We start from the raw sequence: 27705 nt of genomic DNA, 5'->3' as shown, positions 1-27705 counted from the left end.
ATGAGGGTTAAGCCTTAATGGGCTGTGACCCCTCCATAGCAGGGAATGGGGTATGAATGAGGGCTAAGCCTTAATGGGCTGTGACCCCCTCCATAGCAGGGGAATGGGGTATGAATGAGGGCTAAGCCTTAATGGGCTGTGACCCCTCCACCGCAGGGAATGGGGTATGAATGAGGGCTAAGCCTTAATGGGCTGTGACCCCTCCATCGCAGGGAATGGGGTATGAATGAGGGCTAGGCCTTAATGGGCTGTGACCCCTCCATCGCAGGGGAATAGGGTATGAATGAGGGCTAAGCCTTAATGGGCTGTGACCCCCTCCATAGCAGGGGAATGGGGTATGAATGAGGGCTAAGCCTTAATGGGCTGTGACCCCTCCACCGCAGGGGAATGGGGTATGAATGAGGGCTAAGCCTTAATGGGCTGTGACCCCTCCATCGCAGGGGAATGGGGTATGAATGAGGGCTAGGCCTTAATGGGCTGTGACCCCTCCATCGCAGGGGAATAGGGTATGAATGAGGGCTAAGCCTTAATGGGCTGTGACCCCTCCATAGCAGGGGAATGGGGTATGAATGAGGGCTAAGCCTTAATGGGCTGTGACCCCTCCATCGCAGGGAATGGGGTATGAATGAGGGCTAAGCCTTAATGGGCTGTGACCCCTCCATCGCAGGGAATGGGGTATGAATGAGGGCTAGGCCTTAATGGGCTGTGACCCCTCCATCGCAGGGGAACTGGGTATGAATGAGGGCTAAGCCTTAATGGGCTGTGACCCCTCCATCGCAGGGGAATGGGGTATGAATGAGGGCTAAGCCTTAATGGGCTGTGACCCCTCCATCGCAGGGAATGGGGTATGAATGAGGGCCAGCGGTGGGATCATAGCACTACTGGTGGTGTTGCAATTAACCTGTCTTAAAATCACACACACACACACACACACACACACACACACACACACACACACACACACACACACTTAAACCTGTGTTTAAACAAACAAGAGGCTTTGTTTGTACTTGAGCTCTGGTGTACTTGAGCTCTGTTCGGCGATGGGTGAGAGAAACTCCAAAGGCTCACCAGGGGTCTGCTTTTAATCAGGCATTAGTATTCTCATTTAAGTACAGCTGCACTGGGACACACACACACCAGAGAGAGAGAGAGAGAGAGAGAGAGAGAGAGAGAGAGAGAGAGAGAGAGAGAGAGAGCGAGAGCGAGTGATCAAGAAATCAAAGCTCTTCAGTTAAAGTAAAGAACAATTTGTTTTTTAAGGGCTCAAACTAACGCCCCTCAGATCTCCCCAGAGGCAGTATGAGAACATTTGCTTCAACTTGCGTCGTAAAGGAGTGTGATTAAGGATCGGATGTGCGCCGTAAACAGTACAGGAAAATATTACATGGATTTGATTTTTCATGTTAGTACATCCTCTCCCCAAATATACAGAATGTACATAGCCTGTAACACAAAACCCTCTCCCCTTTCACCATGATCCTCCCTGCTCTCATTAAGTGGTAACAGACCTGGGGCAATTCTTGATTCAGTCCATACAAATGGGAGGAGGCAAGTTGCCTTCTCTCTTGCTCGTTCTTTATTTAACAGAACAAGCTGTAAAGCCAAACATGAGGTCATGGAATATTTTCACCCTCAGGAAGAAGTGCATACAATAAGAAATAGAACCCAGTTGAAGTATCCCTACAAAATATGAGCTGGTGAGGGTCTTTCTGAGTCGGTTGTTTTTTTATAAAGAAACTTTTCAACAGTGTACTGTTAGGCACATGAGGTTCCAATTAAGAACTCTGCCCAAACTCCTCAGTCCTATCCAAGCCTAGCCTGGGCCCCTTTACACACACCCTGGGTGGCGTCTCAAATGGCACCCTATTCTCTACCTAGTGCACTACTTATGACCAGAGCCCTATGGTTCCTGGTCAAAAATGGTGCACTGTGTAGGGAATAAAGTGCCATTTGGGACAAAACTCCTTTCTCCACGATTGACAAAATCTGAGGAAATGTTAAACAGGCATCAGAACCATAACAAAGACAGGGAAAATGTATCAATGTGTTTAAAGTGATACTCAAAACATTATATTGAATTGCATCATCAATTAAACAAACATCACATAGAATCACAAAAAAAGTCAGAAACTATGATTAAGAGTATGTTTGCCGTCATTTACAAGAGCCGGCGAAATATTTAAAAATCCTCATCTATCCTATAGGCCAATGACCAAATTCAGAGGACCCCCTATAGTTATGAAAAATAACAAAAATAACAGTTCAATTCAATACAGTTGATGTATGAGGATCATAATGAAAAAACACCCAGTTTACAAGAAACATTCCATTTGCATTTTGTAATACAATCTAGCTCCCAGGTAGCAGGCAGAAATATCTACTAGAATGAGACAGGGTGTGAGTCCCAAATGGCACCTTATTCCCTTTATCGTGCATTACTTTTGACCAGATCCCCATGGGCCCGATTCAAAAGTAGTGCACTATATAGGAAAAAAGGGAACCATTTGTGATGCAGTCAGAGACTGGCTTCCCTCACAGACAACTTCAATCTCCAGACCCTAAGGAGCTGTAGGTGGACTTTGATGTTGGTTGTAAATGAATTGACTGTGCTTCCTGATACTAGCCCTCCAGTCACCCCCTCCCAACTCCCCCAACGCTGTCACCGGTGATAAACACACTGCACGCACACGTAAGGCATACACACTCCCACTGCATGCTCACATACTAAAAAGTAGGGCCACCATTTTCCCTAGACGGTATGATGACTGAGAAATAGGATTGTTTCCCTCTCCTCACTGTACGGGCTCTGCATGTGAGAGAAAAGAGAAGATAGAGAGACGGCAAAGAGAGAGAGAGGACAAAGAGAGAGAGAAAGGGCAAAGAGAGAGAGAGAGAGAGGCAAAGAGAGAGAGAGAGAGAGAGGGCAAAGAGAGAGAGAGGGCAAAGAGAGAGAGAGAGGGCAAAGAGAGAGAGAGAGAGAGAGGGCAAAGAAAGAGAGAGAGGGCAAAGAGAGAGAGAGGGCAAAGAGAGAGAGAGAGAGAGGGCAAAGAGAGAGAGAGAGAGAGAGAGGCAAAGAGAGAGAGAGAGAGAGGGCAAAGAGAGAGAGAGAGAGAGGCAAAGAGAGAGAGAGAGGGCAAAGAGAGAGAGAGAGAGAGGGCAAAGAGAGAGAGAGAGAGAGGGCAAAGAGAGAGAGAGAGAGAGGGGGCAAAGAGAGAGAGAGAGGGCAAAGAGAGAGAGGGGGCAAAGAGACGGCAAAGAGAGGGCAAAGAGAGGGCAGAGAGAGAGGGCAAAGAGAGAGAGGGCAAGAGAGGGCAGAGAGAAAGAGGGCAAGAGAAGACAGAGGAGAGAGGGCAAGAGAGAGAGAGAGGGCAAGGAGGAGAGAGGGCAAGAGAGAGAGAGGGGGCAAGAGAGGGCAGAGAGAGAGGGCAAAGAGAGAGAGGGCAAGAGAGGGCAGAGAGAGAGAGGGCAAAAAGAGAGAGAGAGGGCAAGAGAAGACAAAGGGGAGAGAGGGCAAGAGTGAGAGAGGGCAAGGAGTAGAGAGGGCAAGAGAAGACAGAGGAGAGAGGGCAGAGAGAGAGGGCAAAAGAGAGAGGGAAAGAGAGAGAGAGGGGGCAAGGAGGAGAGGGCAAAAAGAGAGAGAGGGCAAGAGAGGGCAAGAGAAGACAAAGAGGAGAGAGGGTAAGAGAGAGAGAGAGGGCAAGGAGGAGAGTGGGCGAGAGAGAGGGCAAGAGAGAGGGCAAGGAGGAGAGGGCAAGAGAGAGAGGGCAAGAGAGGGCAGAGAGAGAGGGCAAAGAGAGAGGCAAGAGAGGGCAGAGAGAGAGGGCAAAGAGAGAGAGGGCAAGAGAGGGCAGAGAGAGAGGGCAAGAGAGAGAGAGGGCAAGGAGGAGAGAGGGCAAGAGAGGGCAGAGAGAGAGGGCAAGAGAGGGCAGAGAGAGAGGGCAAAAGAGAGAGGGCAAGAGAAGACAAGGAGTAGAGAGGGCAAGAGAAGACAGAGGAGAGAGGGCAGAGAGAGAGGGCAAAAAGAGAGAGAGGGCAAAAAGAGAGAGAGGGCAAAAGAGAGAGAGGCCAAGATTGGGCAGAGAGAGAGAGGGCAAGAGAAGACAAAGAGGAGAGAGGGTAAGAGAGAGAGAGAGGGCAAGGAGGAGAGTGGGCAAGAGAGAGAGAGGGCAAGAGAGAGAGAGGGCAAGAGAGGGCAGAGAGAGAGAGAGGGCAGAGAAGACAGGAGAGAGGGCAAGGAGGAGAGAGGGCGAGAGAGAGAGGGCAAGAGAGAGAGAGAGGGTAAAGAGGAGAGAACAAAGAGAGAGAGAGAGAGGGCAAGAGAAGATCGAGAGAGGGTGAGATCGTGAATGAGCGAGAAGAGCAAGAGAAGAATGAAAGAAGAATAAGAAAGAGAGAGAAGAGAGAGAGAGAAGAGCGAGAGAATCGAGATTGCTGTGTAACCTTACAGTGGGTATACAGAGCGCTCCAGTAGGTGATCCTTGATACAGGATACCCCTTCAGGGCATGTTGTTAAAGCCCAGAAAAAGACACACACACACACATCCCTGTTTCTAGAGAATCACAACCAAAGAGCTCTGCATACAAGCTCACAACTTTCAGCGGCTTTCTGACAACTAAAGCTGATGTGAGAGGAACAGGAACACAGATAGGGAAATTACTATTGTGTTGAGACCGACATCTGCCATGGGAATGGGGTGTGCAGGGTGTCACACAGTGTGAAAGATAATGTCTTGATGCTTTTTATAGTGGAGATCAAGTTCAGAAATTACCTGGCTGTGCTGATGAGACAATGGATTGCGCAGTCAGATGCAACAGGGTAAATCGGCTAAATCTATAATGTTAAAATGCCTGTGGTAACTTGTGGAATAAACACCGGCTGGAATGCGGTTTTAACCAAATCAGCATTCAGGATTAGAGCCACCCGTTGTATAAAGCTGGATATGCTGTGGCTGAATGGATCACAAGAGAGGTTCAGAGAAAAACACCCCTAGGGAACTGGCTGACTTTGCATCAATTGACAGAGACGCAAACTGGTGAGAGTCCAAAAAGGTGACAAAAAATGTTGCATACAATTTTCATAATTTCAGAGAATACATATTTGAACTAATCTCGATACTCCTAACTTTCCAAACCACAAAAGACAGAAAATAGTGTCCTGAGGTAGGGGAGGTTGAGTTCTATGTTCTAGGTTGAAGGTTTATCATGACGTGATAATCAGTTTCGCCAAAAAGAGTTCGAATTATTTTCTTGTTCAGAACATACATTTTCCAGTGGGTTTAATGAAGCACTGGAAGGTGAACGTCTAGACCTACCTATCTGCTAAAAACTTCATTTGAATATTATTTTCAGCCAACATTGAGCACAACTCAGTCTCCTCTTAGTATAATCCGACCTGTCAGCCTAACAAACCTCATAACCCCCATTCTTTTTAAGAAAAATATTTTATTTTGATGCTCAAAATAATAAACAGTAACTGGTTCATTCGCATATCTAGCCTACACTCACTCATTAGCAGCCACCTTCTCCTAGGCAAAGTCCCCCAGCCAGTGGAACAGGAACAGTGACAGTGGGAGAGGACCAGACAGAGGTTATCACTCACATACCTAGCCTACACTAACCTACATGTTATCCTTCTTCCTTTTTGACTACACTAAGACTTCGTTCTCTTTATTTAGCTGAGAATGCAGTTCATTGAGTCAGTATTCAACACCATAGTCCCCTCCAAACTCATCACTAAGCTCAGGACACTGGGACTGAACACTTCCCTCTGCAACTGGACCATGGACTTTCTGACAGGCTGCCCCCAGGTGGTGAGGGTAGGCAACAACACATCAGCCACACTGAACCTCAACACAGGGGCCTCTCAGGGGTGTGTGCTTAGTCCCCTCCTGTACTCTCTGTTCACCCATGACCGCATGGCCGTGCACGACTCCAACACCATCATTAAGTTTGCTGACGACACAACGGTGGTAGGCCTGATTACCGGTGACGAGACAGCCTATAGGGAGGTCAGTGATCTGGTAGTATGATGCCAGGACAACAACCACTCCCTCAACGTCCGCAAGACAAAGGAGCTGATTGTCACTACAGAAAACAGAGGGTCAAACACGCCCACATCGACAGGGCTGTAGTGGAGCGGGTCAAGAGCTTCAAGTTCCTCGGGCCAGATCACTAAGGAATCATCATGGACTACACACCAAGACAGTTGTGAAGAGGGCACGACAACACCTCTTCCCCCTCAGGAGGCTGAATATATTTGGCATGGGCCCTCAGATCCTCAAAAAGTTCTACAGCTACACCATTGAGAGCATCCTGACTGGTTGCATCACCGCCTGGTATGGCAACTACTCGGCATCCAGCCTCAAGGCGCTATGGAGGGTAGTGCGTATGGCCCAATACATCACTAGGGCCAAGCTTCCTGGCATCCAGGACCAATATACCAGGCGGTATCAGAGGAAGGCCAAATTATTTTTCAAAGACCCCAGTCACAGACTGTTCTCTCTGTTACCTCAAGGCAAGCGGTATCGGAGCGCCAAGTCTAGGTCCAAAAGGCCCCTTAACAGCTTCTACCCCTAAGCCATAAGACTGCTGAACAATTAATCAAATGGCCACCCAGACTATTTACATTGACCCCCCATTGTTTTTAGACTGCTGCTACTCACCGTTTATTATCTATGCATATTCACTTTACCCTTACCTGTACAAATTACCTCAACTTATCTGTACACTGCATACTGACTCAGTACCGGTACCCCCTGTATATATTTATTGAACTGCACTGTTGGTTAAGGGCTTGTAAGTAATCATTTCATGGAAATCGTGTTCAGCGCATGTGACAAATACAATTTGAATTGACTCCTACACATCAACTCGGTACTGGTACTCTGTGTATATAGACAAGTTATGGTTACTCATGGTGATTTCTTCCTTATGTTATTATTTTTAAATTATTTATCTTTTTTTGTCTCTGCATTGTCGCTATGCAGTCTTCATGGTCTTCTGGGCACTGGATGTTGGCTGGCAACCATACTCCTGCCTCCTCTTCATCATCAGGTTCTGCTGTCTCTGACCTTTGTTGCTGCAGTGCGGATGTTCTTAGAATCCCTTGTCAACTTGACAGTCTTTCTGGTACATCTGTATAATAAGAGACTCCTGAAGGTAGCAATACCTACCAAAGAGTTGGTGAACTGATATCATATTGATATAGTAACGCATGAAATACTGACCAGCCTGTGTTGGCTTAAATGCACCCACCTCAGCATTTGCAACTCTTTCACAGGCAGGGACTGGCACATGCACCCTTTCTCTCATCTTTTCAGGGCCTTGTGTTATTGGCATCAGTGTTCCTGACATCACACAGTGTTGTCAAAATAGTGTGCACTTTCTTTTTTGGCATAGTTAATATTCTTACAGCAGAGGATGCAAATTGCATGATCTGCCTTGTCTACTTTTTATTTAGTTTTTTACATTGGGAAGGGTTTCTGCACTCCCTTGACACCCTTTGCATTCAATTTCAGCCAGGCCCAACTCCAATTGCACCTCAACTCTGACTCAAGCTTAGACACCGTCAGGGCATTCCTCTCCTCAAATTCTCTCATTCTGTAAACAAAACGATAAATAAATTACACTTATGCCAATAACACAGTATAATAATAACAATTACATTTGATTTTCTAATGTTCTACATAACTAGAGAATAGCCACACACAGTGTGGTAATGTGGGTTTGCCTAATGTCATTACACCGCACGCCCGACTAGCATCACCAACCTGGATGGTTCCGACCTAGAATATGTGGTCATCTATAAGTACCTAGGTGTCTGGCTAGACTGTAAACTCTCCTTCCAGACTCATATTAAACATCTCCAATCTAAAATCAAATCGAGAGTCGGCTTTCTATTCCGCAACAAAGCCTCCTTCACTCACGCCGCCAAACTTACCCTAGTAAAACTGACTATCCTACCGATCCTCGACTTCGGCGATGTCATCTACAAAATAGCTTTACAATACTCTACTCAGCAAACTGGATGCAGTTTATCACAGTGCCATCCGCTTTGTTACCTTATACCACCCACCACTGCGACCTGTATACTCTAGTCGGCTGGCCCTCGCTACATATTCGTCGCCAGACCCACTGGCTCCAGGTCATCTACAAGTCCATGCTAGGTAAAGCTCCGCCTTATCTCAGTTCACTGGTCACGATGGCAACACCCACCCGTAGCACGCGCTCCAGCAGGTGTATCTCACTGATCATCCCTAAAGCCAACACCTAATTTGGCCGCCTTTCGTTCCAGTTCTCTGCTGCCTGTGACTGGAACGAATTGCAAAAATCGCTGAAGTTGGAGACTTTTATCTCCTTCACCAATTTCAAACATCTGCTATCTGAGCAGCTAACCGATCGCTGCAGCTGTAGATAGTCTATCGGTAAATAGCCCACCCAATTTTACCTACCTCATCCCCATACGGTTTATATTTACTTTTCTGCTCTTTTGCACACCAGCATCTCTACCTGTACATGACCATCTGACCATTTATCACTCCAGTGTTAATCTGCAAAATTGTAATTATTCGCCTACCTCCTCATGCCTTTTGCACACAATGTATATAGACTCTCTTTTTTTCTACTGTGTTATTGACTTGTTAATTGTTTACTCCATGTGTAACTCTGTGTTGTCTGTTCACACTGCTATGCTTTATCTTGGCCAGGTCGCAGTTGTAAATGAGAACTTGTTCTCAACTAGCCTACCTGGTTAAATAAAGGTGAAATATATATATTCTTTTTTAAATACAAACGGGTCACCACTTGCTCATTTGTCACATCCTCACCATAGAAAGCCTTTATTTTCTATGGTAGATTAGGTCAGGGCGTGACTAGGGGTTTAGTCTAGTTTATATTTCCTATGTGGGGTTCTAGTTTGTTTTTTCTATGTTGGTGTTTTAGTATGATTCCCAATTAGAGGCAGCTGGCTATACTACTTAAGTAGTATTTATTCCACCTGTGTGTTATGGGATATTGTTTTGAGTAAGTGTATGTAGCACCTCTGTTGTCACGGTTTGTTGTTTAGTTTGTTTGGCTAAGCTTCACTATTAAATATTATGTGGAACTCAACATGTGGTCCGACATTCATTATAACGATCGTGACATCATTGGTATCATTGTTAAGAGTATTGGGATGTCACGCCCCCAATATACACCGCTGCCTGCCTGTACTACCATGCTAGTTTTAATAATAAACCAACCAAGTTTATAAAGTTACTCCCTCGCTTTCGCCAATTAATTAAAGTGTTCCATGTGTTATTACACACAGACAGGTGAAGTATGCTGAGGCCACACGAAGTTAGCTAAGGAAAGTGGGTAGTAATGTTAGCTTGATAACGATTTTAAAAAATGCACTAATTTGCACTCATTTTGCTTCTCATCAGCAAAAAATTCTAACACTGGTTGCTTACCTAGAGTTGCATTCCAATTTTTCAGTCAAACAAAAAGTTTGTTGAATGGAGTGCATGATGGACAGGCAGTGATCAAACAGGGAGAACATCTGTTTGTGTTTGCGCCCCACTTTTATAGCACCCCCCCCCCCGGATATTTCTTAAAAGTGACAAGTTTGCATCCCTAAATTGATGACCTACTAACACGCAGTCCAGCTAACAGCCTTTGAAGTGAGAGTGGGCAGTTACAGGAAGAGGACAAAACTAACAGATCCATCCTAGGCTAGCGTAGCTTCCCCCTGTGATCAATTATGGTTTTACCTATGCCTAAAATGGTCTGTTCATTCTGTTCTCTTCCCGGCTGAGGTTGTTCTTTGATGACAGAAATGTAAACGCTAATGACACAGAAATAATTAAAATGATCAAAGATTGATGATTAGTTTATTATTTAAGTCAGCTATGTAGCGCTAGGACAAAAACCAAAACGTGCACCCTTTGGGGTCCCGAGGACCGAGTTTGGGAAACCCTGAATTAACTCATTAGAGCATCAAATGAACCAGGTGCTTCTGTGTGGGGAAGAGAGAAGCAGCTTCGGTCGCTGCACACAACATGCTAGAAACCCAAGGTGTGGGGGCGGATCAATGACTGGCTGTCAGTAGATGTAGGCCAAGTCCCAAATAGCATCCTATTCCCTACATAGTGCACTACTTTTGACCAGATCCCTATGGGGCCTGGTCAAAAGTAGTGCACTATGTAGGGAATAAGGTGCCATTTTGGGATGCATTCCATAGCTGACAACCAGTCATTGAGCCGCCCCCACACCTAGGGTTCCCAGCATCCTGTGTGTGCAGCAATTTCACTAGCAAATCCTCTGAACATTCCTCTCAGTCCCTCTGTCTTGTCCCCCTGTCTCGTCCCTCCCTCTTCCAGTGGTGGTGATGGAAATCCTGAGTGAACCTGCCTGCCCTCCCCTGGAACAGAACAAGCATCTAATTTAGTCTGTCTGAGGCCCTTTGAAGTGGATTCAGTGCTGCAGTGCATATCATCGTGTTTGAAGGTTTCTGCTCCCACAATACATCCCGGTTTTGAAGTTACAACCGTTTAAAGAAGCACCACCATCTCCCCTGTGAAAGTAAGGGATTGAAAAAGCAGTAGCCAACAACGCTTCAAGGTAAATGTTATAAAATAATATTTTTTCTGAGACTGCTAGGTAGAAAGCTGGGGGGTGTACATTATATATTTTTATAATGACATATTATACAGTATTAGGAGAAACTACTTCCTGACATCGAATACTGTAAACGAGGGTAACACCTCAAACAAACCGAGGTTCTGGTATGCCGTGTTTATAAAGTCAATTTAAATGAGCGGTGAACGTTTTCTGAAAGGCATTAAAATAGAACATAAAAAAAGCTTTGTTCAGTGTTCGTTGGTTGTTGGCAGTGAACGGTGCAATTCTCATTCTCCATCTGATTTCACATGGGAGCTTGAGCACGGCCTGAGGTGGTTCCCTCAACGTCTTCTTAAATAAAACATGAACACTAGCTACTTGTCAAGGTCTAGTCTAGGTCTTAACTGCAGAATCCCAGACCCAACTGAATGTATGGGTTTCTAACCAACTTGCTACACGAAGTGAGGACATGAAATAATCAGTGTTCAAGAAAATATCTGTCTCTGAATTTTCAAGGTTGTAATCGAGTCAAACTGAATACAACACTCAAGTGGGTAGAAACGGAGGCGGCAAACCAAATAGAGCGCAAAATTAAAAATTAAAAAATGAACTAAAGTTGGTAGTTCGTGTCTCTCTCTCCGTGTCTGCAGACGTCTTTAGAGAGGGAGGTAAATGTTTCTGATCTTCATAATTTAAGAGAGTTTGAGATGGAGGTGCACAGCTTTCTCTCCCCCCGACTGTTGCTCTTTTTCTTCCTCTGGCTGCCACTCTCTCCTGGTATCTCTCTTTGAAAAGGATGTTTAATGTGTCTACATCATGAAGATGCTGCTTGCCGCCCCCCACACATCTCTCACTCTCTCTAAAACACACAAACAGTCTTGGTTGGACCAGGTCTTTCTTAAAATCTATTTTTCATCTCAATGAGACTAACCTGGATGAATAAAGGTCAAATAAAACAAACACATGTAAATGGTGGCTCTGACCCACATCATTCTGTCAATTAGCACCTTCACCCATCTTCTCTCTTTAGAAGCAGCAATATCTGTCAGCTGAGTGGTTTTATTTCCTTCTTTGTTTATTGTGAACAGACCAAAGGCTTATCAACAACAGCTAATCAGCGCATGTCAAATATGTAGACTTATTGCATTCAATAGAAAATGGGATTCGAAATATAAATCATCTTCCCATCAGTCAATATTGCTATTTTAGATTATGGGGCCAATCCCCCGGGTTTCTTTTTGAAGCTGGAATCTGTGGAACAGCCAGAGAGGAGATCAGCATTTGTTTGATATAATTTGTTGTGGCATGTTAATTGCATCGATATGTAATTCTTCCTAATTGATGCTTGATATGTCTCTGAAAATTAGGTCAAATAGATCACATTGAAAATATTATTAATCCCCCCCACCTCCCCGTTTCCTCTTCGTCGCAGGTCTGATATATCTGCAGTGCCTAAAACTTTAATGTCAACTAACTGTTACAGCAGCCCACACTCTCCATTTCCAGCACTGCCTGGCTGACAAATCTAAGGTTGCAACAAGCACACTACTGTAAATTCATAACACAGAGAAACAGAATGCGTCCCAAATGGCACCCTGTCCCTATATAGTGCACTACATTTGACTAGGGCCCATAGGACTCCGGTCAAAAGTAGTGCACTACATAGGGAATATTGTTTCATTTGTAGCGCACACACACACACACACACACACAGAGGAAATGAAAAGGCCCAGAGAAAGGACAAACCTGGGCAATCTTCACTGAGTTTTGGGTGGAGCCACCTGCATGGTACTCAACTTTGCTCTTCTTTGCAATTTCGTCAAACCTGAAAAAGATACATTAGGGAAGGCACAGTAAGTATAGGCTTGGTCATAGTAGACATGTTACCCACAAACCACAGTGTTTGTAAACAGGAAACTGCCCAAAGCCAGAGCTAATAAGGCCTGCGTCTGAAAAGACACCCTATTCACCATGCAGTGCATTACTTTAGTGCACTACTGTACATAAGGAATAGGGTAGCATTTCAGACTCTACCCTACTTCAGTGGCCAAATACAGCTGACAGTTGTAAGAACCATCCAACAATGGATCTTTAGGTTGTCCACACTGACTTCATATAAAAAAAGTAGGAGTTGTGCTCCTATTTTCAGAAACTTTGTTCTGAAGGTCTAAAGGGTGTGCAAATGTGGGCCTGTCTTCAAAAACAGTCTCAAAGTAGGTGTTTTACCTTTTAGAACATAATGAATAAGATTGCATGGACAAAAGGCACCTGATCCTAGATCAGCACTCCTACTCAGACACTTTATGAATACAGCCCCTGGAGGCAATGGGTGAAGGAAGAGCGAGTATGGGAAAATCATGTTTATAGGGCCTTGTTATAAGGCTGATGTCAACACTTGAAAGAAACATCACTGAAAACATTTTGGATTTTGTGTTTATGAAGAACAATAAATGAAGTCATAGTAAATAGGCATTTAACAAGATCTGTGGAATAGAGTCAGGGATTGTGTAAAAGGAACTTAAGTCTTAGGAGGAATTAGGAATGACCAAGGGAGACTTGTTTAAGTTATCAAACCATCTGCATGACAGAACACTTTGCATATCAGAGTCATCAGGCATACTCTCACATGTTCTGAATTTTATAGCTAATAAAGTGATTGTAATATAAGTCTTACATAATAAACTTAAAAAACTATTATTTTTCTACTTGTTTGCACTGTGATGCCCAGGTGAAAGTTTTTAAGAGGAAAATAAACTTGAGAAGCAAAAACAAAATACCAAAAGGAAATGCTGGATTGTGTTATTTGAGATACTTAACCACAAATGTTGGTTGAGAAGCGGGCCAGTCACTTAACTGGCAGCTTGATAAAAGCCATAAATGTTTTTTTTCCCCCAACATATGTTTGTACTTACTCATTAAAGCATGTTGAGTAGTGAAAGTTATTTTTATCCAACTAAAAAAAATGTTGGTCACCCAAGAGTTGTCCTGTTTTTCGACCAATTGATTGGTCGAAATGTTTAAACTTTAATTTCCCATATATAGAGACACACCCTATGTGTTTGAAAAAAATCCACTACATATACAGTGTTTATCTGATGCTTTAAGCACACTTATCAAATAATTGAGACACAAATGACTCAAGAATGAGCCCGACGGTCACACGGTGTTAAAAAATGACAGCGAGTACCTGTGATATTGTCTTGCTCTTCTCCCTACTGCAGCACAGCAAGTATTTATTGCTCTGTCTGTGCTGAAGCAACAACATTTCAGCCATTTTGTTTTTTTTACTTGTTTCAGAATGAAAAGTTCTGTTACCTGATATCCCTAATTTGTTGTTTGAAAAACATTCCCTATTTCCTCAACCCTTGCGCTCTTTACATGAAACATGTAAGCATCACCTACATCGGTTCCTCCTTTAAAAGTTGCATATCATGAGCTTACACTGCGGGACTTAGAGGTACCCAGCGTCACGGCTTCATTGCCCCAGAACACCACAAGGGGGAGTTAGAGCACTCATTATGCATTTGGGTTCCAAGGTTTTTATATGACCAATCATATCGAGTGGTTCCAATGACAAATTTGACGTGGGCCACCCGTCCCTGGTGACTTCAGCAAAGGTGGCCGACAAACATTACGGGGAAGCAAATGTATGTAGTTATAACGAGTCAAACAATAAATGTACAATTGAGAGGAATATGTTAGTCAATGTAGAGACAAATTAAAGTGCATTTATTTTTGTCTTGAAGTTCATTTACAAAAATTGCTAATTAACATTTTTTTTCCATCCATATCCAATACCAGGTTTATCAAACTCATTCATTATAGCAAGCAGGGAGCAGGTTTCGAACCCTCAACATTCTAGCCCGAAGTCCAGCACGCTATCGACTGTGCCCAAATGTATTAATTGGGGTTGGGGCCGATTGTGGCTAAAAAACACTTTATCAATTGGAATCTTAAACGTGGAAAGGGGGAAAAGTATTTAGTTTTTCACAAGCGTAGCAGGATGGGCTATTAGCTGAACAATTGACTATTCAACCTTTACTAAAGAATTGTATAATAGTCAAGCTAGGTGTGAACCCCCCTCCCCAACTTATAACAAATCATTTTTAGGACTATCTAGAAAAAGCAGCAGAGATGCGCAATAGGTTTTAAGAAAAGGCTATTCTCCACAATATGTGGATGAAGCTCTTAATTTAGCATTGGGGAAAACACAAGATGAACTGCTACAAAGAAAACCCACTAAAGCTAAAGGACACTAATGTTCACAACTACATATACTTTGAACTCGTGAAAAGTGGGAGATGCGGTCAAGAAACACTGGCATGTTTTATTTACGAGATAAATTGGTCCATGCCAACTGCCAGCCACAAAAGAAAAATCAGCCCGAATGTTTTGGGATTTTCACCCTCCAGACATTATTTCCTAAAGGTCTTAATGATGAAATGCCTATGTATGTTATGTTGCAACTTTGAACATGAATTATGCCCCCTATTTCAGATTACTCTGACGTTTTTCTTACACTGTACCAAATTATTTATTTCAACACTCCTTCCGTGGCCTCAAACTGCTTGCTCTTAAATGCAAGTAAAACTAAATGCATGCTCTTTAACCGATCCCGGTCTGCACCCCCCCTCCCAATCTAGCATCACTACTCTGGGCGGTTCTGACTTAGAATATGTGGACAACTACAAATACCTTGTTGTCTGGCTAGACTGTAAAACTTTCCTTCCAGAATTACATTAAGCATCTCCAATCCAAAATTAAATCTAGAATCGGGTTCCTATTTCGCAAAAAAGCATCCTTCACTCATGCTGCCAAACATACCTTCGTAAAACTGACTATCTTACCAATCCTTGACTTGGGCGATGTCATTTACAAAATAAACTCTACTTAACAAATTGGATGCAGTTTATCACAATGCCATCCGTTTTGTCACCAAAGCCCCATATACTATCCACAACTGCGACCTATATGCTCTCATTGGCTGGCCCTCACTACATATTCGTCGCCAAACCCACTGGCTCCAGGTCATCTATAAGTCTATGCTAGGTAAAGCTCTGCCTTATCTCAGCTCACTGGTCACCATAGCAGCACCCACCCGTAGCACACGCTCCAGCAGGTATATATGTCACTGGTCATCCCCAAAGCCAACTCCTCGTTTGGCTGCCTTTCCTTCCAGTTCTCTGTTGCCAATGACTGGAACGAATTGCAAAAATCACTGAAGCCTTATATCTCCCTCGCTAACTTTAAGCATCAGCTGTCAGAGCAGCTTACTGATCAATTCACCAGCTAAATTGCAACATCTGCATTTTGAAAGTGTATTTTAAAAATAATTTTATTAACAGTATTTATTAGGCGACTGTGCAGTCATGGGACTTTCAAAATGCAGATGTTGATTTAGTTATGAATCCATAACAAATTACTATGGGAATAAATATCAGATTTACAGAAATATCGGAACAAAGTTGTCTAAAGAAGGCAAACAATTTATAATCCTCCAATCCTGTAGCCTACTCCCAACCGTCATGTTGTACATCGCCATATTTTCCATTCCATCTTAACGGAAACCATGAGGGTTTCGTTTTCCTCTCATTAGACACACCATAATATTAAGTCAAATTAATTAAGCCAAATTTCTTAAAATCAATACCATATACTATGTTATTACAAAAAAGGTTTTAAATTCTCTGGTAATGACAATACAATCAAATGCTTCTCAAAGATGCCCTCTGGTGGTCAAACTAGCAATAACTTGCATTAATAGAAAAAATGGCAGAGAATTAAATGATGTGCCACAGAATGCTGCGGCAGCACGCAAGGTGTGCCGCAGAATGACGCAACTTTTAAAAGGAGGAACCACTGTATAGGTCTGGCCCTATCTTAATCACATCAATAAACTGGTTATAACAAACTCCGGACACAGTAACGCGTGACCACAAAACGGATGCTGTGGACATGAACAATTATCTCGAAACGGGTGAATGCTAACTGGTTGCTCAGGAGGGTAAGGGGTCAGATCTGTGGAAGACATTTGACTAAGTTGTGGTAACTACTGGAGATCAAAATCAAACAGTTGCTGTTAGACTACAATATTATTGTTTTTGACCATTTGGAAGTGTAAACACTAAATAAGTACCAGAGAGTCCGTTCTAAATGGGAAAAAATATAGCCTTTATTACAGCAGACTAAAAACAGTTGCATGCATTCGTTAATTGCGGTTTATTTATTGTTTAGGCTAATTATGCAAAGCTCGCTTTGTTATTTCATTGGAAAACTAAAATGCTCGATTCCATTTCAAAGCATGAATGTCTCATGTGCTGTGTGATGGCATGAGCAAATGAATGATTGATTCATTAGCCTATATATTGAAATACAGGCCTAAGTTACAGTATTAAGACTAAACAAGACACTTAGATCTACAGCTCGATGGTGGTTATACAAGGACACTATACAAAGCCTACTAATGATAACGACATGACTTATTATTATCATCCGGGTCTCCCGAGTCTGTACGGGAGTTGCAACAATGGGACAAGACTAACTACCAATTGTATATCACAAAATAATGGAGAAAAAGTTTAAATAAAATAAATACATACATAAAACAGGCAACAGAAGCAAGATCTGTCTAATTTCTTCACATATACACTCATACATATACATGGATGACTTATAAAGCCAGGCACATTTAACAGTTAGGCCATTGATTATTTGATTTTTTTTATTTATTAACTCTGCAGGTCAATTAAGAACAAATTCTTATTTAAAATGACGGCCTAGGAACATTGGGTTAACTGCTTTGTTCAGGAGCAGAGCGACAGAGTTTTACCTTGTCAGCTGGTGATTCGATCCACCAACGCTTCAGATGCTGGTCCAATGCTCTAACCACTAGGCTACCTGCTGCCAACGCTCTAACCACTAGGCTACCTGCCGCCAAAGCTCTAACCACTAGGCTACCTGCCGCCAAAGCTCTAACCACTAGGCTACCTGCTGCCAACGCTCTAACCACTAGGCTACCTGCCGCCAACGATCTAACCACTAGGCTACCTGCCGCCAACACTCTGACCACTAGGCTACCTGCCGCCAACGCTCTAACCACTAGGCTACCTGCTGCCAACGCTCTAACCACTAGGCTACCTGCTGCCAACGCTCTAACCACTAGGCTACCTGCTGCCAACGCTCTAACCACTAGGCTATAGACCTAATTAAGTTGGGGTTTCCCCTCTCCTCAATTTTCTTAGACAATTAGGTTAAGGCAAGGGCTGTTCCCTCATTTCTGCTGCCTCTGTTGCATTGTTCTGAATCCAAATATGCTGGTTAACTTTATTATGCACATAGCAACATAGGGAAAGGCACCAATTCTACAGCGCACTGAAAATTGTTACAAAACCACAGACAACGACCGTATACAACGCGGGAGAAAGCACGTTATAAATATTTTATTTATTAGTGTTGCACCATTGCTCATACATAATATAGCCATATACAATTTCAGTATCACGTCTTAAGAGTGATGGAATGTGCCATCCCCGTGGCCTCCGAAATGGATTAGACCACTGAGACAGGCATCTTGAGAACCATAAAATAATATATTTGCGACTGCTCAACTAAAGAAATCTCGGTCGACCAACAGCCTATCGACCAAACAATGGACCAGTCGACTAAATGAGGTCAGCCCTAATATGAATTAAACCTAAACAGTCCAATTGTACTCAAATCAAGCCACAGCCCACAATAAATCAACATTTTTCTAAATGTATTTGGCAGATATGCCATTTTGTGATTCTTTCATGTTTCTAAAAACCCAAGTAAGATTAAAATCCAATTGCAAAGTGTCAGCTTCGACATGTGCATGAATTTCAAGGAGCAATAACCTGACTATCAAGAGACCATATTTCATAAGCTATTAAGAGAGAATGCTTTGGGACTGGGGAGTAAACAGTCAATCACTATGCAAATCAACTGAAGAATTTCCCTTGGGTTTATCATAGTTACTTGTACTGTAGGGTTGCACATTTTGGGGAAAATTCAGGAGGTGGAAACTTTACGTGGGAATTAAAGGGAATATATGCAAATTAATAATAATACCATTTTAAAAAGTAGATGTTTTTGGCATTTCATATACAGTATTTACCACATCATATGGAGACAGAAACCTTTTACCTTATCATAAGTAGACATAATTGCAAAATATTAAATCCTTCCAATAGAAATAAAAAATAAAACAATTTAGTTACGAATTTAACTTTAATTGAGTTGACTCTTCACATGGGATGATTTCACTTTACAACTAAAGGGAATATTGAATGATCCCCAATGATCCATCACATCTCCCAAAAACGTTTTCAACATGCATCTATAAAATTAGTCTAGAAACTAAAGCCTTGGTGCCTTCCTGTCTTCCATGTCTTCTCCCTGTACCTCCTCAATGTCCACATATTGAACATCAGACTCTGAGACCTCATCTTCAGTCACTTTCCAACCTTGTTGAGGGATGCTCATTGTCAGGCTCCAAAAGCCTCAAACCTGCCCAGATAGCCACCAACTTTCAACCCTTGTATTGGTCAGCCTGTTGCGTGCTTTGGTGTGTGTGTTCCCAAACAAGGACCATTTGCGCTCTGAGGTGGCTGATGATGGTGGGATTTGGAAGATGGAGGCAACAGGGGAAAGAAACCCAGAGCCACAAAGTCCCTTCCACCAGGTGGCTGATGAGATATCTTGGCACGACTGCCATTTTGCATCTAATCCTTGATCTAATATGATAGAAAATTTCAATTTACAAAAAAATATATGTTTTTGTCTTTTGAGCTTCTAGTCATGAAATCTATGCAGCCTACTCAATCACTTTTTATAGCTACTGTTTACAGACCTCCTGGGCCATATACAGCGTTCCTCACTGAGTTCCCTGAATTCCTATCGGACCTTGTAGTCATGGCAGATAATATTCAACATTTTGGTGACTTTAATATTCACATGGAAAAATCCACAGACACGTTTTCGGAGCCATCATTGACTCAGTGGGTTTTGTCCAACATGTCTCCGGACCTACTCACTGCCATAGTCATACTCTGGACCTAGTTTTGTCCCGTGGAATAAATGTTGTGGATCTTAATGTTTTCCCTCATAATCCTGGACTATCGACCACCATTTTATTACGTTTGCAAATGCAACAAATAATCTGCTCAGACCCCAACCAAGGATCATCAAAAGTCGTGCTATAAATTCTCGGACAACCCAAAGATTCCTAGATGCCCTTCCAGACTCCCTCCACCTACCCAAGGACGTCAGAGGACAAAAATCAGTTAACCACCTGACTGAGGAACTCAATTTAACCATGCGCAATACCCTAGATGCAGTTGCACCCCTAAAAACATTTGTCATAAGAAACTAGTTCCCTGGTATACAGAAAATACCTGAGCTCTGAAGCAAGCTTCCAGAAAATTGGAACAGAAATGGCGCCACACCAAACTGGAAGTCTTCTGACTAGCTTGGAAAGACAGTACCGTGCAGTATTGAAGAGCCCTTACTGCTGCTCGATCATCCTATTTTTCCAACTTAATTGAGGAAAATAAGAACAATTCTAAATTTATTTTTGATACTGTCGCAAAGCTAACTAAAAAGCAGCATTTCAAAAGATAGGATGGCTTTCACTTCAGCAGTGATAAATTCATGAACTTCTTTGAGGAAAAGATCATGATCATTAGAAAGCAAATTACAGATTCATCTTTAAATCTGTGTATTCCTCCAAAGCTCAGTGGTCCTGAGTCTGCACAACTATGCCAGGACCTAGGATTAAGGGAGAAACTCAAGTTTAGTACTATATCTCTTGACACATTGATGAAAATAATCATGGCCTCTAAACCGTCAAGCTGCACACTGGACCCTAAACTACTGAAAGAGCTGCTCCTATGTTGAACATAATAAACGTCTCTCTATCCACCTGATGTGTACCACTCACTAAAAGTGGCAGTAATAAAGCCTCTTGAAAAAGCCAAACCTTGACCCAGAAAATATTTTAAAAACTATCGGCCTATATCAAATCTTCTATTCCTCTCTTTTTTTTTTGAAAAAGCTGTTGTGCAGCAACTCACTGCCTTCCTGAAGACAAACAATGTATACGAAACGCTTCAGTCTGGTTTTAGACCCATTCATAGCACTGAGACTGCACTTGTGAAGGTGGTAAATTACCTTTTAATGGCGTCAGACCGAGGATCTGCGTCTGTCCTCGTACTCCTAGACCTTAGTGCTGCTTTTGATACCATCGATTACTACATAATTTTGGAGAGATTGGAAACCAAAATTGGTCTACACGGACAAGTTCTGGCCTGGTTTAGATCTTATCTGTCAGAAAGATATCGGTTTGTCTCTGTGAATGGTTTGTCCACTGACAAATCAACTGTACATTTCAGTGTTCCTCAAGGTGCCGTTTTAGTACCACTATTGTGTTCACTATATATTTTACCTCTTGGTGACGTCATTCGGAAACATTAACTTTCACTGCTATGCGGATGACACACCACTGTACATTTCGATGAAACATGGTGAAGCCCCAAAATTGCCCTCCCTGGAAGCGTGTGTTTCAGACATAAGGGAGTGGATGGCGGTAAATGTTCTACTTTTAAACTCGGACAAAATAGAGATGCATGTTCTAGGTCCCAAAAAACAAAGAGATCTTCTGTTGAATCTGACAATTAACCTTGATGGTTGTACAGTCCTCGGCGTTACTCTGGACCCTGGTCTCTCTTTTGACAAACATATCAAGACTGTTTCAAGGACAGCTTTGTTCCATCTACGTAACATTACAAAAATGAGAAAATTTCTGTCCAAAAATGATGCAGAAAGATTAATCCATGCTTTTGTCACTTCTAGGTTAGACTACTGCAATGCTCTACTTTCCAGCTACCCGGAAAAGCACGAAATAAACTTCTGTTAGTGCTAAAGACGGCTGCTAGAATCTTGACTAGAACCAAAAAATGTGATCATATTACTCCAGTGCTAGCCTCTCTACACTGGCATCCTGTTAAGGCAAGGGCTGATTTCAAGGTTTTTCCGCTAACCTACAAAGCATTACATTGACTTGCTCCTACCCATCTTTTCGATTTGGTCCTGCCGTACATACCTACATATACGCTACGGTCACAAGACGCAGACCTCCTTACTGTCCCTAGAATTTCTAAGCAAACAGCTGGAGGCAGGGATTTCTCCTATAGAGCTCCATTTTTATGGAATGGTCTGCCTACCCATGTGAGAGAGACGCAGACTCGGTCTCAACCTTTAAGTCTTTACTGAAGACTTATCTCTTCAGTAGCTCCTATGATTGAGTGATGTCTGGCCCAGGAGTGTGAAGGTGAACGGAAAGGCACTGGAGATACGAACCGCCCTTGCTGTGTCTGCCTGGCCGGTTCCCCTCTCTCCACTGGGATTCTCTGCCTCTAACCCTATTACAGGGGCTGAGTCACTAACTTACTGGTGCTCTTCCATGCCGTACCTAGGAGGGGTGCGTCAAATGAGTGGGTGAGTGGGTTGAGTCACGGACGTGATCTTTCTGTCCAGGTTGGCGCCCCCCTTGGGTTGTGCCGTGGCGGAGATCTTTGTGGGCTGTACTCGGCCTCGTATCAGGATGGAAAGTTGGTGGTTGAAGATATCCCTCTAGTGGTGTGGAGACTGTGCTTTGGCAAAGTGGGTGGGGTTATATCCTGCCTGTTTTACCCTGTTCGGGGGTATCGTCGGTTGGGGCCACAGTGTCTCCCGACCCCTCCTGTCTCAGCCTCCAGTATTTATGCTGCAGTAGTTTGTGTCGGGGGGCTTGGGTCAGTCTGTTAAATTTTGAGTATTTCTGCCGTCTTATCCGCTGTCCTGTGTGAATTTAAGTATGCTCTCTCTAATTCGCTCTCTATCTCTTGGAGAACCTGAACTCTAGGACCGTGCCTCAGGACTACCTGGCCTGATGACTCCTTGCTGTCCCCAGTCCACCTGGCCGTGCTGCTGCTGCTCCAGTTTAAACTGTTCTGCCTGTGGCTATGGAACCCTGACCTGTTCACCGGATGTGCTACCTGTCCCAGACCTGCTGTTTTCCAACTCTCTAGAGACAGCAGGAGTGGTAGAGATACTCTGAATGATCGGCTATGAAAAGCCAACTGACATTTACTCCTGGAGATGCTGACCTGTTGCACCCTCGACAGCCACTGATTATTATTATTTGACCCTGCTGGTCATCTATGAACATTAACATCTTGGCCATGTTCTGTAATAATCTCCACCCGGCACAGCCAGAAGAGGACTGGCCACAGCTCATAGCCTGGTTCCTCTCTAGGTTTCTTCCTAGGTTCTGGCCTTTCTAGGGAGTTTTTCCTAGACACTGTGCTTCTACACCTGCATTGTTTGCTGTTTGGGGTTTTAGGCTGGGTTTCTGTAGAGCACTTTGTGACACCAGCTGATGTAAGAAGGGCTTTCTAAATAAATTTGATTCGATTTGAATCCCATAGCCCTTGCTTGGAAGTGTACTTCGCCAGACTGCCAAGAACCTTGCCCTCATCCAGGCGAAGGTGGCGAGACACAGTAGTGTTGACACCATAGACCTTGTTGATCTGTTGACAGGATGCTCTTGCCTACTTGGGGTCCAACATGTACGCTGCAGCGTGTATGGGCTTCAGTCAGAAGTCATCACGCTTTTTGATGCATTTCAGAACTGCAGTTTCCTCTGCTTGGAGCAACAGTGAAGTAAGCAGGGCAGTACGGATTTCTTCTCTTACATCTGCAAGCAGAGTCTGAACATCAGACAGGATGGCATTGTCTCCCTCAATCCGTGCAATGGTTACTGCTATAGGTTTCAGGAGTTTCAGGCTGCTTACCACTCTCTCCAAAAAGACATCACCCAGAAAGATTCTCTTGATGGGCCTGTCCATATCGGCAGACTGTGATATGGCCATTTCTTGAAGAGACTCTTTCCCCTCCAGGAGACTGTCAAACATGATGACAACACCACCCCAATGGGTGTTGCTGTGCAGCTTCAAGGTGGTCACTTTGCTTGGTGAGTTAGATTGCTGCTATAACTTGATGACCCTTCACATACCTAACCATTTCCTTGGCTCTCTTGTAGAGAGTATCCATTGTTTTCAGTGCCATGATGTCCTTGAGGAGCAGAATCTATGCACAAGCAGCACAGCCAATGGGTGTGATGTGAGGGTAGGACTCCTCCACTTTAGACCAAGCAGCCTTCATGTTCGCAGCATTGTCTCACTAGTGCAAATACCTTCTGTGGTCCAAGGTCATTTATGACTGCCTTCAGCTCATCTGCAATGTAGAGACCGGTGTGTCTGTTGTCCCTTGTGTCTGTGCTCTTGTGGAATACTGGTTGAGGGGTGGCAATGTAGTTTATTCCTTGCCAACAAACATTTAACCACCCATCAGAGATGATAGCAATACAGTCTGCTTTCTCTATGATTTTCTTGACCTTCAGTTGCATACACTCTGTTGAACTCTGCATCCAGCAAATGAGTAGATAAAGCATGTCTGGTTGGAGGGGTGTATGCTGGGCGAAGAACATTCAGAAATCTCTTCCAATACACATTGCCTGTGAGCATCAGAGGTGAACCAGTTGCTTACACAGCTCAAGCAAGACATTTATCAGCATTTCTGACTGTGTTCCTCCATTGAGTCAAAAAAACTTCTGATTCCAGGAGGACCATGAGCTGTTGCTATCGTCTGATTCATCATTTTCACCTCGAATAGAAGTAGAGGAACTTTTGTCAGAGGTTGTTTGTTGTGAGCGATTGAGGGAACTTCATGCACTTGGCCAGATGATTCTACATCTTTGTTGCATTCTTCACATATGATTTGGCACAGTATTTGCACATGTACACAGCTTTTCCTTCTACATTAGTTTCAGTGAAATGTCTCCACACATCAGATAGTGCCCGTGGCATTTTCCTGTAAAGACTAGAAGAAACAATTGCACAAAAAATACAATTCCATGTACAGATAAATAGTTAAGCAGTTAGATTAAACAACTCCTTGTTTAAATGTTTTAAAATGAAACATGTATGGAAACAGGTGAATTAACACTCCTTAGTTAGCAGGCTCAAGCGAGCTAAAACCAACATGGTTGCAAAAACTAACTAGCAGAAATTGTTAAGTTAGAAATTATTTAAACACTTTGCTATAGGCTACTATTTACTAGTTAACAAAATATTATGTATTGTAATCAAAACTTACCAGAAAGCATGTAGTCCTTGGCTCAGACAGTGTATTAGTTTGGGCTTAATAGCATATCATAAGTGTGCAAGATCTTGAGAATCAGCTGTACATGTGATGGAAGAATGCACTGTGCATGCAGAGGGTTGCAATTTCATTGAATTGGGGATAGTTTAACCAAAATATGCAACAAGACCTAGAATTGCCTGTGTGTATCCCACAAAAAAAGGTTTACCGTTATAAACTAACCTTTTTGATGAATTTAAGCAATATTCCCAACATTCCTGGGCTTAACTCCCATAGAAAATTTCAGGAAATTTACCAGAATGTTTCCGACCCTTTGCAATCCTAGTTACTTGTATCATTATTGCATTCCCCACTCATCAATATCCCAATCTAAAATAACTAAGCCTATTTCATGCTTACACAATACACACACAGATTTGTGTTAAATCTACAACACACAGCGAGTAAACCTATTCCAGGATGGACTTATCTGGTCAGCTATGAGGAGAACATTAATAATATGAATTCCCCACATCTTTCACACACACAGCCTCCCTGAGGCCTTGGCTATAGAAAAGTGCCCGCCCAGAGAGAAGCTACATTCCAAGTGGCACCCTACTCTCTACATAGTGCACTATTTTGCCCATAATGTATCAGATCCTCAACATGCTCTGGTCACACCTACAGTGATGGTCCGGGTATAAACCACACAAAAACAACACTAGAAACCATGGAACACAAAGCTTTAACTTTCTCATCCTGGAATATACAAGGTCATCTTCCTTTGGCCTAAAGAGTAGGAACCTAGACTTCAAAAGGAATACAGACATTTTCCTCCTACGAGAAACATGGTATAGAAGAAACAGACCAACTTGTTGCCCTCCAGGTTACAGAGAGCTGGTAGTCCCATCCACCAAATTACCAGGTGTGAAACAAGGAAGTGACTCAAAGGGAAAACTCATTTGGTATAGAGCAGACCTAACCCACTATTAAATTAGTCAAAACAGGAACATTTTACAGCTGGCTAGAAATTAATAAGGAAATTATCTTAACAGAGAAACATTTCCTCATGTGTGCTACCTATATCCCCCCAATAGAATCCCCATACTTTGACAGCTTCTCCATTTTAGAGGGGGAGAGCAACCATTTACAGGCCCAGGGACATGTACTAGTCTGTGGCGACCTAAATTCCAGAATTGGACAAGAATCTGACACTCCACACAAAGGGGGAAAAACACCTACCTGGCGGTGACAGTATTCCCTCCTAAATATGACTCCCTAGACAACTATGACAAAACAGCCAACAAAAATGGGTCACAACTTCTGCAGCTCTGTCGCATGCTGGGTTTGTACATAGTCAATGGCAGGCTGCGAGGAGACTTATGGCAGGTACACCTACAGCTCATCACTTGGCAGTAGTACTGTAGACTACTTTATCACTGACCTCAACCCAGAGTCTCTCAGAGTTCACAGTCAGCCCACTAACACCCCTATCAGAGCACAGCAAAATTAACAACAATGACAAATGGTTTGATGAGGAATGCAAAAACCTAGGAGAAATTGAGAAACCTATCCAACCAGTGAATCACTAAAACAATACAGAAACACACTACAGAAAAATAAGGAACAGCACGTTGTAAAAAGAAGGAACAGCACATCAGAAATCAGTTCAATGTAATTGAAGAATCCATAGAATCTAACCACTTCTGGGAAAATTGGAACACACTAAACAAACAACTCGGAGTGATCTATCCAAAACAGATGTGTGGATAAACCACTTCCAATCTTTTTGTCTCTATAACAAAGAAGAATAACATATACATGATCAATTACAAATCTTAGAATCAGTTATTAAAAAGACTACCAGAACCCACTGTATTCTCCAATTACATTGAATGAACTAAAGGACAAAATACAAGCCCATCACAAAAAGGCCTGTGGTGTTGACTGTATCCTACATGAAATTATACAGACCATAAATTCCAATTGACTACACTTAAACTCTAACATCATCCTCAGGTCTGGCATCTTCCCCAATATTTGTAACCAAGGACTGATCACTTTTGTGGATTGGAGTTAAGACAAATTTGATCCCGATAACTAGCGTGTGATATGCGTCAACAGCAACCTTGGGAAAATACTCCGCTTTATCATTAACAGCAGCCTTGTACATTTCATCAGTGAAAACAATGCACTGAGCAAATATCAAATTGGCTTTTTACCAAATTACCATACGACAGACCACGTATTCACCCTGCACATCCTAATTGACAAACAAACAAACCAAAACAAAGGCAAAGTCTTCTCATGCTTTGTTGACTTCACAAAAGCTTTTTGACTCAATTTGGCATGAGGGTCTGCTATACAATTTGATGGAAAGTGGTGTTAGGGAAAAACACAGCCTTCACCCTACTAGAATCTGAAAACAAATGTCTACTGATTGCTGATGATCTGGTGCTTCTGTCCCCAACCAAGGAGGGCCTACAGAAGGACCTACACTACCGTTCAAAAGTTTGGGGTTACTTGTTTTTGAAAGAAAAGCACTTTTTTGTCGATTAAAATATCAAATTGATAAATACAGTGTAGACATAGTGAATGTTGTAAATTACTATTGTAGCTGGAAACGGCAGATTTTTAATGGAATATCTACATAGGCATATAGAGAGTGACTCCGCCCATTATTGGGGCGGAAGGGTAGCCTAGTGGTTAGAGCGTTGGACTAGTAACCGGAAGTTTGCAAGTTCAAACCCCTGAGCTGACAAGGTACAAATCTGTCGTTCTGCACCTGAACAGGCAGTTCATTGTTCCTAGGCCGTCATTGAAAATAAGAATTTGTTCTTAACTGACTTGCCTAGTTAAATAAAGGTTAAAAAAATAATAATTATCAGCAACCATCACTCCTGC

The 27705-nt window shown here is 42.9% G+C and overlaps 1 protein-coding gene across 5 annotated transcripts in view; it reads right to left on the bottom strand.

Moving 5' to 3' along the window:
- The window catches only part of adkb (adenosine kinase b), a 298620-nt gene that overhangs the window by 225741 nt on the left and 45174 nt on the right, over window positions 1-27705 (bottom strand). For all 5 annotated transcript variants that reach the window (XM_024431956.2, XM_024431987.2, XM_024431976.2 and 2 more), the window contains one exon: window positions 12349-12427. In XM_024431956.2, the coding sequence (XP_024287724.1) occupies window positions 12349-12427 (79 nt within the window). The remainder of the gene's footprint in view (window positions 1-12348; window positions 12428-27705) is intronic.

The sequence above is a fragment of the Oncorhynchus tshawytscha genome, linkage group LG01 (genome assembly GCF_018296145.1).
Source record: "Oncorhynchus tshawytscha isolate Ot180627B linkage group LG01, Otsh_v2.0, whole genome shotgun sequence".
Classification (NCBI taxonomy): domain Eukaryota; kingdom Metazoa; phylum Chordata; class Actinopteri; order Salmoniformes; family Salmonidae; genus Oncorhynchus; species Oncorhynchus tshawytscha.
Note: the sequence above shows the minus strand (reverse complement) of the source record. Positions and strands in the feature narration are given on the sequence as shown.